The sequence below is a fragment of the Oryctolagus cuniculus genome, chromosome 17, assembly GCF_964237555.1.
Source record: "Oryctolagus cuniculus chromosome 17, mOryCun1.1, whole genome shotgun sequence".
Taxonomy (NCBI): Eukaryota; Metazoa; Chordata; class Mammalia; order Lagomorpha; family Leporidae; genus Oryctolagus; species Oryctolagus cuniculus.
The window spans coordinates 52,199,892-52,213,229 of record NC_091448.1 but is presented as its reverse complement, the minus strand read 5'-3'; the positions used below and the strand labels follow the sequence as shown (position 1 = coordinate 52,213,229).

Here is a 13,338-nt window from a genome sequence, read left to right as displayed (position 1 = left end):
ACAGGATAACTATCATTGATAACAAATAATAATGTGCATTTCAAAATAGCTAGTAAAGAGGATTTTGAATGTTTCCAACACATAGAAATAAAAATTTGAGGGATGATCATTACATACTGTATACACGTATTAGAATCTTGCACTGTACCCAATACATGTGCAAAACTGCTGCAAGTCAATTAATAGGAGCAGAAGCGGCACAGCAGACGAAGCCCCTGCTTGGACACCCACGCACCACACAGAGTGCCAGTCCCAGTTCTGGCTGCCCTGCCTCTGCTCCAGCTTCCTGCTAAGGTACCTGGAAAGAAGCAGATACGGGCTCAAATGCCACACACATCTGAAGACCTGAATGGGGTTCCTGGCTCCAGCCCAGCCCAGCCCTAACTTGTGGGAGTGAACCAGAATAAGATCTCTCTCTCGCTCTCTTTGCGTCACTTTGCTTTTTACTTTTTAGTTGAAAATGAACATTTTTAGAAATACTTACACAAGGCCTGCACTATGGTGTAGTGTAAGCCACCTGCCTGCAAACACCGGCATCCCATATGGGCACCGGTTTGAGTCCCAGCTGTTCCTCTTCCAACCCAGCTCCCTGCTAATGCACCTGGGAAAGCAGCAGCAGATGACCCAAGTGCTTGGGTCCCTGCCACCCATGAAGGAGACCAGGATAAAGCTCCTGGCTCCTGCCTGCCCCAGTCCTGGTCATTGGGGCCATTTAGGGAATGAACCAGAAGATGAAAAAGATCTCTTTCTTTGTAACTCTACCTAACAAATCTTTTTAAAAAATTATCCAATGGGGGGCCAGCGCTGTGGCACAGCGGGTTAACGCCCTGGCCTGAAGCGCCGGCATCCCATATGGTCGCCAGTTCGAGACCCGGCTGCTCCACTTCTGATCCAGCTCTCTGCTATGGCCTGGGATAGCAGTGGAAGATGGGCCAACTCCCTGGGCCCCTGCGCCCATGTGGGAGACCCGGAAGAAGCTCCTGGCTCCTGGTTTCGGATCGGCGCAGCTCCGGCCGTTGCGGCCAATTGGGGAGTGAACCATCAGATGGAAGACCTCTCTCTCTCTCTGCCTCTCTGTGTAACTTTGACTTTCAAATAAATAAATAAATTTTAAAAAATATTACCCAATGGGCTGGCCTTGTGGCACAATATGTTACCCTGCCATTTGTAATGTTGGCATTCCATATGGGCGCCAGTTCGAGTCCTAGCTGTTGCATTCCATTCCAGCTCCCTGCTAATGTGCCTGGGAAAGTAGCAGAAGATGGCCCCTGCCACTCATGTGGGGGACCCAGATAGAGTCCCTGGCTCCTGGCTTCAGCCTGGCCAAGCCCTGGCTGTTGAGGCTAACTGGGAAGTGAATCAGTGGATAGAAGCACACTCTCTCCCTCTCTATATATAACTCTTACTTTCAAATAAGTAAGTAAATCTTTTTTAAAAAAGCAAATTAACACCTGGCTCCTGGCTCCTGCCATCGGATCAGCGCGCTGCGCCGGCTGCAGCGGCGGCCATTGGAGGGTGAACCAACGGCAAGGGAAGACCTGTCTCTCTCTCTCTCACTGTCCACTCTGCCTATCAAAAAATAAAAAAAAAAAAAAAGCTCCTTGAAAAAAGCAAATTAAAAATAATTTTTAGGCCGGCGCTGCGGCTCACTAGGCTAATCCTCCACCTAGCGGCGCCGGCATACCGGGTTCTAGTCCCGGTTGGGGCGCCAGATTCTGTCCTGGTCGCCCCTCTTCCAGGCCAGCTCCCTGCTGTGGCCAGGGAGTGCAGTGGAGGATGGCCCAGGTGCTTGGGCCCTGCACCCCATGGGAGACCAGGAGAAGCACCTGGCTCCTGGCTCCTGCCATCGGATCAGCGCGGTGCGCCGGCCGCAGCGCGCCTCTGCGGTGGCCATTGGAGGGTGAACCACCGGCAAAGGAAGACCTTTCTCTCTGCCTCTCTCTCTCTCACTGTCCACTCTGCCTGTCAAAAAATAATAATAGTAATAAAAATAATTTTTAAATGTATTTTAAAAATTAAAAATAGGGGCCAACACTGAGGTGCGGTGGGTTAAGCCACAGCTTGCAACACCAGCATCCTAAATCAGAGTGCCAGTTCAAGTCCTGGCACTTCCAACCCCGCTCCCTGCTAATGCATCTGGGAGACAGCAGGTGATGACCCAAGTCCTTGGGTTTGTGCCGCCCTCAAGGGAGACCCAGATGGAGTTCTTGGCCTGGCTTAGCTCTGGCTGCTACAGACTTCGGGGGAATGAGCCAGTGAATGAAGATCTTAATCTCTCTGCCTCTCTCTGTCATTGTGCCTTTTCAATAGGTAAATCTTTAAAAAACAAAATGTTTAATAACACAAGATGCCACAAAGTGAAGAGGGGAACAACAGATTAGGGAAAATTTTGTTACATGGAAGGTTTATGTCAAAATTGTCAAGGAGCTCTAGCAGATTAAAAAAAGGATAAAAAACGAATAAACAAAAACAAAATATGTAGCCATGTAGGAAATAACTTAGGGAGTCAGCATTGTGGCCCAGCAGGTTAAGCCACCTGCAACACTTGGCATCCCATGTGAGTGCTGGTTCATGTTGTGTCCCGGCTGCACTTCCCATCCAGCTACTTGCTACTGTGCCTAGGAAAGCAGTGGAAGATGGCCCAAGTGGTTAGGGCCCTGTACCCATGTGGGAGACCAGGAAGGAGATCCTGGCTGCTGGCTTCAGTCTGGCCCAGCCCTGGCCATTGCGGCTATTTGGGAGAGTGAACAAACAGATGGAGGATGGCTTTGTCCCTGTCTCTCTGTAAGTCTGCCTTTCAAATAAATAAATAATATTTTTAGAGATTTTATTTATTTTTTACTTGAGAGTCAGAGTTACACAGAGAGAAGAGAGGCAGAGAGAGAGAGAGATCTTCCATATGATGGTTCACTCCCCAACTGGCCGCAACAGCCGCAGCTGTGCCAATCTGAAGCCAGGAGCCAGGAGCCAGGAGCCTCCTCCAGGCCTCCCACGCAGGTGCAGGGGTCCAAGGACTTGGACCATCTTCTAGTGCTTTCCCAGGCCATAGCAGAGAGCTGGATCAAAGTGGAGCAGCCAGGACTCGAACCAGTGCCCATATGGGATGCAGGCGCTTCAGGCAGGGCATTAACCCGCTGCACCATAGCGCTGGCCCCTAAATAAAATATTTTTTAAAAATTATTTAGACCTTTATCAGGTGAAGGACTGACACGTGAAATTTATTGAGTTGGAAAAGATGACCAAAGTATGTATATGTTTCACCTTGGGTATAACAATGACCAAAACCGAGTGATCCTTACATATATGACACAAGGTGTGTGTTTATTATACATTCATGATAAAATTGTGCATATATAATGGTGTTTCAAAAAATTTCCAAAGGATCTAGCATTTAAGATGTCCATGTCCCACACTGGAGTACCCGGGTTCAATTCCCGGCTCCGGCTCCGGCTCCTGACTCCAGCTTCCTGCTGATACAGACTATGGGAGGCAGCAGTGATGGCTCCAGTGGTTCCTGCCACCCACACATGACACTTGGTTGGAGTTCCCAGATCCCAGCTTCAGCTCAGCCCAGTTCCAGTGGTTGTAGGAATTTGGGGAGGGGTCTCTCTCTCCCTCTCTCTATACCTCCCAGATTAATTAATTATCTTTATGATTAAAAATGTCCATGGAAAATATATACTATGAAAAAAATTTTTCAGACTTCAAAAAAATTTTTATAAAGATTTATTTATTGGCTGGCGCAGTGGTTCAATAGGCTAATCCTCCGCCTTGCGGTGCTGGCACACTGGGTTCTAGTCCCGGTCGGAGCGCTGGATTCTGTCCCGGTTGCCCCTCTTCCAGGCCAGCTCTCTGCTATGGCCCGGGAAGGCAGTGGAGGATGGCCCAAGTGCTTGGGCCCTGCACCCCATGGGAGACCAGGAGAAGCACCTGGCTTCTGGCTTTGGATCAGCGCGATGCGCCGGCCGCAGTGCCCCAGTCACGGCAGCCATTGGAGGGTGAACCAATGGAAAAAGGAAGACCTTTCTCTGTGTCTCTCTCTCTCACTGTCCACTCTGTCAAAAAAAAAATTATTTATTTATTTATTTATTTGAAAGTCAGAGTTGCAGCAAGGTGGGGAGAAAGAGAGAGAGAGAGATCTTTCATCCACTAGTTCCCTCCCAAAATGGCTGCAGAGACACCGATCAGGGCTAGACCAGGCTGAAGCCGGGAACCAGCAGCTTCATCTCCGCCTCCTACGTGAGTGCAGGGGCTCGAGCTCGTGGGCCACCCTCTGTTGCTCTCCCAGGCATATTAACAGGGAGCTGGATTGGAAGTGGAGCAGCCCAGTGCCATATGGATGCTGGAACTGCAGGCAGCGGCTTAACACACTGCGCCAGGGCACTGGCCCCAGACTTAAAAAATTTTTTGCACCAGGGGCCGGTGCCGTGGCGCAGGTTAATCCTCCGCCTGCGGCGCTGGCATCCCATATGAGCACCAGTTCTAGTCTCAGCTGCTCTACTTCCAACCCAGCTCTCTGCTATGGCCTGGGAAAGCAGTAGAAGATGGCCCAACTCCCTGGGCCCCTGCACCCACATGGGAGACCCAGAAGAAACTCCTGGCTCCTGGCTTCAGATTAGCACAGCTCCAGCCATTGCAGCCAACTGGGGAGTGAACCAACGGAAGGAAGACTTTTCTCTTTGTCTCTCCCTCTCACTGCCTATAACGCTACCTCTCAAATAAAATAAATAAAATCTTTAAAAAAAAGTTTTGCACCAAAATATCTAAATTCCATTTCCCATGACTTTTTAAGCACCCTTGTATATATGAATATGTAATAAAACTACTTTTCGGCCGGTGCTGTGGCTCACTAGGCTAATCCTCCACCTGCGGCGCCAGCACCCCAGGTTCTAGTCCCAGTCAGGGCGCCGGATTCTGTCCCGGTTGCTCCTCTTCCAGTCCGGCTCTCTGCTATGGCCTGGGAAGGCAGTGGAGGATGGCCCAGGTCCTTGGGCCCTGCACCCCATGGGAGACCAGGAGAAGCACCTGGCTCCTGGCTTCGATTGGCGCAGTGCACCAGCCGCAACACACCAGCCGTAGCGGCCACTTGGGGGGTGAACCAATGGAAAAAGGAAGACCTTTCTCTTTCTCTCTCTCTCTCTCTCTCTCTCTCTCTCTCACTGTCTAACTCTGCCTGTCAAAAAAAAAAGAAAAAGAAAAAAAACTATTTTTCAAAGCAAATGGCAATACCAACTGATTGCAAAAAATATCCACAAAAATAAAAAAAGAAAATCAGGAGCCAGCATTATGAAGCAGCAGATTAAACAACTGCCTGTGCTTCTGGCTTCCCATGTGGGCCCTTGTTCACACCCAGGCTGCTCCATTTCTGATCCAGCTCCCTGCCGGTGCACCTGGGAAAGCAGCGGAAGATGGCCCAAGTGCTGGGGCCCCTGCACCCACCTGGGAGACCCGAATGAAGTTCCAAACTCCTGGTTTGGCCTGGTCCATCCACAGCAATTGGGGCCACATGGGGAGTGAACCCGTAGATGGAAAGTCTCCCCCCACCCTCTCTGCAATTCTGCCTTTCAAATAAAGAAATACTTAACAAAAAAGTCATAAATTCCTCCCCTCCCCTTATCGAGCAATATAACTGCTGTGTCTAACCACCCACTCTTCTGTCCTGTGTCTTTGTATACAAACTTAGGCTCCTGCAGGTCTGATATCTTGTTTTGAGGTCAATGTTTCTTCTATTTAACTTCTCCCATCTGTCTCTAAGCATTTGATGATGTTCGTTTCACCATAAACCACCCATCCTTTTTGCCCCAGCTTCAATGCTGCCTCTTCTAAGAACGCTTCCTGGACCAGCTCTGTGGGGCAGCAGGTTAAACCTTGTGCTGCTGGCATCCCGTGTGGGCACCGGCTCCAGTTCTGGCTGCTCCACTTCTGATCCAGCTCCCTGCTAGTGCACCTGGGAAAGCAGCGGAAGATGGCCCGAGTGCTTGGGCCCCTGCACCCACCTGGGAGACCCAGAGAGAGCTCCTCGCTCCTGGCTTTAGCCATGCCCAGCCCCAGCTGTTGCAGCCATTTGGGGAGTGAACCAGAGGATGAAGATATCTCTGTCGCTCCCTCTCTCTCTTTGTAACTCTCCTTTCAAATAACTAAAATAAACCTTTAAAAAAAGAAAGCTTCCCTTTGAGGCCCCCAGCAGGGAGTGGCTGGTCCGGGAATTTTCTCATCACCAGCTTTCTCCCCTTCCTGGATCACGTTTCGCTCTACCTTGTATGAGTTTCTCGTGTGTTCCTCACCTTTTCCGTTAAACTGGGGAGCTCCTTGGGGGCAGGAACTCTGCCTCCTTCATAAGTGTGTCTTCATGGTGCCTAGAATGCACACAGTAGGCACTTTGTGAGTACGGTTGAATGAAGGAGTGTAGACATCCTCCCGCTGTTGCACTGAATGACCTCAAGATGTTGTGCACGAAGCCAGCCAAGGCGAGGCAGGCCGCTGGCAGTTAAGACACCCTTGGAACCCCCACATCCCGTATCAGAGCGTCTGAGTTCAGATCCTGGCCCTTCCACTTGGGACCCAGCTTTCTGCTAATGCGCACCGGGAGAGGCAACAGATAATGGCTCCAGTATGCGGGCCCCTGCCGCCCACGTGGGACTCAGATTGAATTCCAGGCTTCTGGTTTTGGCTAAGACCAGCCCTGGCTGCTGCCAGCATTTGGGAATGAACCAGCAAATGTAAGGTCTCTGTCACTGTCTCTCTGTCTCTCTGTCTCTCTCTCTCTTTTTAATAGAAATTTATTTATTTTATTTGAAACGCAGAGTTACAGAGAGGCAGAGAGAGAGAGGTCTTCTATCTGCTGGTTCACTCCCTAAATGGCCGCAATGGCAGGAGCTGGGCCAATCTGAAGCCAGGAGCCAGGAGCTTCTTCTGGGTCTCCCACATGGGTGCAGGGGCCCAAGCACTTGGGCCATCCTCAGCTGCTTTCCCAGGCGCATTAGCAGGAAGCTAGATTGTAAGTGGAGCAGTCAGGACTCAAACTGGCGCCCATATGGGATGCCGGCACTGCAGGCTGGGCTTTAACCCGCTGCACCACAGCACTGGCCCCTCTGTCTTTTAATAAATAAAAATGTCTTACAACATTAGTCGAGGTGAAGGAGAGGGGACAGGATGCTTGGGCACTGGAAGGAAGAGACAAAGGCAGGAAGCAACCCCCAAACATGGGTAACCCTGGAATCGCCCACAAACCCCCTCCACTCTCTTCCCAGGGCTCAGAAAGGAACAACCGGCACACAGGGCTCTGTGTGTGATATATATTTATATATATAGTTGCTCTCATTTTATTGTACTTTATCCTCTTTTTACAGTAGATCTGACACAGGCATTAAATAACTGCAGAGAGAGAGACCACTGTGGGAGGGGTGGGTGCAGGAAAGCTGGGGACCCAATGGGAAGAGACGTGGATCAGCAAGAGGGAGAAGGGAGGGGCCCGTGGGGGGAGGCGGGGCAGCATTAACAGAGGAAAGGGGGGTTAGAGAGATCAGGAGGTGAAGGGACAAGGGGAGAAAAGGTTAAAATGCCTCAGAAGCTAAGGACACTCGGGGCAGGGGGCCCTCGCTGAACATTCTAGGGGCGTTCTGGGGTGTTTCCTGTAAAGGCAGAAGAGCTGGGAGAGACGGAGCCAAGAAATTCGGATCCTGGACGGAGGCGGGCATTTGAAACTTTGGGGATGGCATGCGTAGGAGACGGAAGGGATTAGTGATTTGTTGATAACTTGCTAAGGCCAGAGAGAGAGGACAGTGGGGGCCACCGCTGTGGCTCGGGGAGGGAGGTGGAGCAGTCCCACACCAAGCACATTTCCCAAGGTAGCCACTAGGGACGGGGCCAAGACGGCCACCCCTCCCCCAGAGCTCCCTGGGAAGTGGAACTTGAAGGATATTCTGGGAAGGCAAATGGGGGAAGGGCGCCATCGAAAGAAACAGAATTCAGCCCAGGTCAACCCTGCCCTCCTGAGTCAGTCCTGGCTCTTGGGGGTGACAGGAGGGACAGGGAGGGAACCAGGGGGCGCTAGAGGATGTTGGAGAAGGATCCTTAGGGACTCCATTTCCAGTCCCTGTTTTCCAGCTGATGGGGTCACCATGGGGTGAGAAGAAACAGGATGGGCCAGGGAAGAGGGGCAAGGCCACAGAACCAACCACCTTGTGCTCAGGCACCGACCAATGGCTGCCTTCCAGAGGCGGGACTAGGGAGCGAGCCAGAGAGGTCAAAATCCTTCAAGACAGGGACAGCGTGGACCAAGGAGGAGGGTGGGGACAGAAAGGAACAGAGGCGGAAGCTCGGGAACGGAGGTGAGAAAGACGAGGGCTGACACAAGGGACGTGTGTGTGTATGCGTGTGTGTGGGTGTGTGTGCATGTGTGTAGGGCAGGGGGTAAGTGGGTGTTTTCTGTAGCACCCAAGGGAAAGGGGGGCAGAAGTGGTAGCTGCAAGGGCACTCCACTCGCAACCACAGCAGAACCAACCACTCCGCGGCCTTCTGGGTAACCCACCTCCCCGATCCAGCCGAGCTAAGGTTGGAGGAAGTTGGGGTGGGGGGAATGTGTGTAGCCAGGGGGGTCACAGCGCACATCAGAAGTCAAGGAGAAAGGTGTGAGGCTCAGACAAGTCATAGCTCTGTTATAAAAAATACCTTTGGGGTGGGTGAGGGAGGGATCAGGCAGGGTCAGGGACATTCCAGAAGCATCCACAGGAGAGAGGTGGGGGTGAGAGGAAGGGGCCTCAGGTTTTGTTGATGCGCAGTTTGAAGGCCACGCGGCCGGCGAACTTGTCCCGCTCGTCATCAGTGGCAATGTTGGCGGCGTTGATGCGGCATTCCACGTTCACCTCCACATTGGGGGTCACGTTCAGGAACTTCACGGCCACCAGGGGCTGTGTGTAGTTCACCTGGGCCACAGGGGAGCAAGGGTCTAGGCCTAGAGCAGCCCCACCTTCTCCCCAATGCCCCCTGTGTCTCCCGAGGAGTCACCATCCCCGGACGCTCTGCGACTTACATGGAACTTTTTGCCGTAGTAGGGGAAATACATGAGGTCGATGTTGCCATTGGCTGGGAACATGACGAAGTTGCCCAGATTCTCAGCGTCTTCATCTCGCTGTGCGGGTACAGGAAGCGGGAGGGGTGAGCGCATTAGGGAAGGCACCCCAAAGCTCACTATACTCCTCTTGGCTTTTTCTTTGCCCCAAGTTATCCCTGCCTTGAGCTGTGGAGTGCTAGGTGCCTGTGCAAGTGTGTGAACGGGTAGCCCGGTTCTCATCACACAGCGAACCCCTAAAAAGATGCTAAGGACACCAAGGCCTCCTACTCTACTCCTGCCCCAGTTCTTACCCCATCCTCAGGAATCGGTCTCTGGAGCAGAGCCAAGAGAGAACAGACAAACGGGTGAGCTCTCGGGGGAAGCAGGGAGGGGACAGCATGGGGAGGGGCAGAGGTTTCTAGGGAGGACGAAGTGGGGGAGCCGGGCACCAGGGACGCTTAGGGGTGGCAGATGGTGCAGAGAGAGCAGCGGCTACCAGGGATCTACAGGGAACTGGCGGAGAGGAGCGAGACACGAGGGAGGGCAGGGACACAGACGACCAGGGCAGGAGAAGGAGAAGGCAGGAGGCTAGAGGGAGAGGCCAGAAGTCAAGACTTTGGAGGAGGACGAGGCGTGTGTTTAACCCCTCGAGAGCGGGCATCTGCATCCTAGGGAAGCAAGAGGTGCGGGAGCCCCTTGGAGGCGAAGCCACACTGAAGCCCCCTCTTACCCCCTTGTCCCTATAGTGTAGGGGCCTCTGGCAAGCAAAGAAAATAACGGAGACATGAGCGAGTCACACGGAAACCACCAAGAACACACAGGGGAGCAGGAAGCAGGGCCACGCCAACTCACCTTCCCGGCACAGGTAACGTTCATGCTCTGGTTGGCTCCTGCATAGAAGTTGATGACCTGCAGTGAGGAGGGACGGTGGTGACAGTTAGGGAAGCTGTCACCGCCACGGGCATCCAACCGTCCAGCTGCCAAGCTCAGCCTCCCACGGCCCCACCTTCCTCTTCTCTCAGCTCCTCAAATATCCAAAAATCTCTCCGAGGCCCGGCAGCCCCAGTGACCAGACACAGGTGTCAGCGGACGGTGGCCCCCCGAGGACAAAGGTCACGGTACCCGGTTCATCTTGATGAAGACACAGGGCTGCCCAGTGCTGTAACCGTAGTGGGTGGGGTCCCCAATGCCAGAGCAGTTGCCCAGCTGAGTGCGGTTGAATTGGCAAGCGCGTTTCGGGTAGTTGAGGACTCCGTTATCCGGCTGTTCGTAATAGCGCCCGGGGCGGCACACATCATTTTTTTGGGCTTGGATGGAGTCATTGTAAGCTAAGGAGGTAGAAGGAAGCAGAAAAAGTCACAAGCCCAAGGTGGGGCTCCAACCCCCTGCCCAAGGTCCCAGACGACCGCAGAGCCAGCCCCACACTCACGTTCCAAGAACTTGTTGAGTTTCTGGACGTGCTGGTCCCAGCTTTCAGTGTCACTGACATTGACAATGACGTCAAGGTTCTCAGTCTTGGGGCGAATCATCAAGCCTACAGCAGCAGACATGGGTGGGAGTGGGGGGTCATGGAAGATGAGGGGCCACACTCAGAGGGAAGAAGATGGGCATGGAGACACCAGGGCAAGGTGCAGAAAAGCACAGCTCCCTAGCACACAGGGAGTGGCTCACCGGAAGCAAACGCCGGAACGCCGCGGCGAGTTTTTGAGAGGGCTGAGGGCGTGGCAGCCCCTCACTCACCAGGTGTGGCCAGTCGGTCCTGGTACTTGGGGGTATGTTCAGAGACAGTCTGCAGCATCACCCACATGGTAAGGGTGAACATGGCGGTGAGGAAGCCATAGAAGACGAGGTAGAAGAGGAGGATGAAGGCTAGGGAGGAGGAAACGGGTCAGTAGGTTCAAAGTCTCCCGCCGTGACCTCACCTCTCCCCACACACCCTTCCAGCCACTGAGGAGTTCTGCGCTGGGCTGATGGCAGAGCCAAGGGGACGGCTCAGAGCTGTCCCCCAGGGAGCAAAATGAGACAAACTGGAAACAGGCAGTTGTGTCTGGCTTCCAGCCAGGACTCCCAGCCCCCTCCTGGTCCTGGAGCACAGCGAAGCCCAACCTTGTGAAAACCACAAGAGACCTAAAACTCTTGTTGCTGGGACAACCCCAAGTACAGGCCGCTGTCATTTTGCCTCCAATTACGTTTCCAACTTCCCAGCCATGCATGGCCCTGAAAAGGCACAACATCTGTTCCGGCAATCCTGCTTGCTCCTCGTGCCTAAGGCTGTCCTTCTGAAGCAGCTCCCGGCCACCATTCACCTCCAAGCTCTCCTACCACCCTGCAGAGCCTGGACCCACTGACGGCAGTGCGACCCTCCCCTCTCCTGGAGCCCCCAGAACCAAACCTGGACACTCTGGCCTAGCTACCAGATCTCTGTCTGAGACAGCTGCAAAGCTTGCACAGTCAGCTCACCCTCAACACACACACACACACACACACACACACACACACACACACGGAGCCCTGGGCAGCAGGGGGCCTGAAGGCAGAGTTCCCACAGCCTTCCTTTGACCCCTCCCCTCTCCAGGCTCTCTCAGCATGTGGTAAGGGCCTCCTGCTCCGATCACCTGAGACCACAGGCTTTTACACCCTTCCATCTCCCTGAAGTCCCTGCAGATTCTCTAAGCATGCATGGAGCCCTAGGGGCTGGCCCCCAAGGGCAGGGATTCCGCTGGACTCCCCTCTGGGGGCCCCAGGTGGGTGGGCTGATGGGGATCACATCCCATCAGTGTGGATGAAAGGCAAATTGTGTCGCACAGACTTCCCTGCCTGTGAACCCCTTTCAGAATCCCACCCCTCACTGCACCTGTGCCCATCGCCAAGCCCCTGACCACGGACAACTCCCTCCACACCCTAAGCCCTGCCCTGCCACCATTCCCACAGACACACCCCGCGATGATGTGCACATCTCACCAGCCGCCCCTAGCTCCAAAGACATCTGGGCGGAATATCCAGCCCCTAAAGCCCCAGGGGGTCACCCTCCCCTGCAGCCCCTCCATCCAAAAAGCAGCCACCGACGACTCCAAACACCAGGAGGTGGGAGACTGGACCCACAACTTCGGCTGTTTAGAACCCCCTCACACACGCCCCCCTCTAAGACCCGCCCCCTCATGAATGTTCCCAGGGTCCAGGGGTGGGCATGAGCTAAAAATAGCCGGGCTGGCGAGCTGGTGGGAGCCGGAGGCAGGGAAGGGGCGCCCTTCCGAGGCGGGGGCCGGCGGCGCAGAGCGCAAAGGCCCCGAGAGAGGGCGTGAGCGCCGCGGCGCGGACACGCGCGCAGAGCCCGCGACCCCCCGCCCGAGGGGGCTCCGCGGGGGGCGGGAAGGCGGCAGTGACCTACTTTCTCCGCCTCCGCAGCGGCCAGCCGGGGAGATTAGACCGGTGATTCGGCCCCCTCCCAGCCCCGAGCCCGGCAGGGGGGCCGGACGCCGGGAACCGGGAGGGGAGCTGGGGCCGAGCCGGCAGGATCGTGCGCCCCTGAGGCGTCGCCTCGCCGCCTCCCCAAGCCCCTCGCGCGCCGACCCTGCGTACCCCAGCTGGTCCCAGTGCGGCCCATGAACTGGTGCGTCCTCGGGTTCCACACGAACTCCTTCCACTCCTCAACCACCTGCCCGCAGCTCTTCTTCTCTTTCTGGATGACCATCTTGGCGGCGCGGGGCGAGTCCCGGCGCGGGGCGGGGGGCTGCGGAGAAGCGGGGGCGCCGCGCGCTGGAGCCCTCCACGCGCTGGAGCGTGCGGGGAGCAGAGGCGCTGGGAGCGAAGGAGCCCCCTCTCAGATATGCAGCTGCTGCGAATCCCCGGGTGCACGGCCACGCGCGGCGGGGTGCTGGCAGCGCGGCGGAGGTGCTGTTATGCTAGGCCCCCCGACTGCGACGGAAAGGGGAGCTGTCAGGGCAGGGATGGATAACAAGGGGAGGGGTGCGACGCAGCTTCAGCCCTCAGACCGCCTGGAAGCAAACCGAAAAGGGGTGCAAAAAAACAGACGGCTACGAAACCCGAGCGAAACGCAGAGAACAGCGGGGTGCAAAGAGGCAGGGAGAGGTGGGGGAGGGGGCCGCCCCGAAATCCAAGATGCCAAGAATCTGAGGAACGGGGTGGGTGACCGCTCAGGGCTCCAGTGGTGGCTCGGCCGCGAGGGTGGGGCGGGGACGCGCAGTTGGGGGACAGCCTGGGATGGGGGTCCCCCGGGCGGAGGCTCCGCTCCTCAGCAGTGCGGGGCCCGCGGTCTCGGCGCGCGG

General features: G+C 55.1%; 1 protein-coding gene across 3 annotated transcripts; it reads right to left on the bottom strand.

Moving 5' to 3' along the window:
• Nucleotides 1-7,281: 7,281 nt before the first annotated feature.
• Nucleotides 7,282-13,338, bottom strand: ATP1B2 (ATPase Na+/K+ transporting subunit beta 2). Of its 3 annotated transcripts, XM_070059938.1 has the most exons (9): nucleotides 12,632-13,336; nucleotides 10,793-10,921; nucleotides 10,482-10,586; nucleotides 10,175-10,380; nucleotides 9,905-9,961; nucleotides 9,783-9,809; nucleotides 9,364-9,384; nucleotides 9,032-9,130; nucleotides 7,282-8,924 (listed from the first exon to the last, which is right to left on the bottom strand). In XM_070059938.1, the coding sequence occupies exons 1-9, from the start codon at nucleotides 12,741-12,743 to the stop codon at nucleotides 8,760-8,762; spliced, it is 921 nt and encodes a 306-aa protein (XP_069916039.1). In that variant the 5' UTR covers nucleotides 12,744-13,336; the 3' UTR covers nucleotides 7,282-8,759.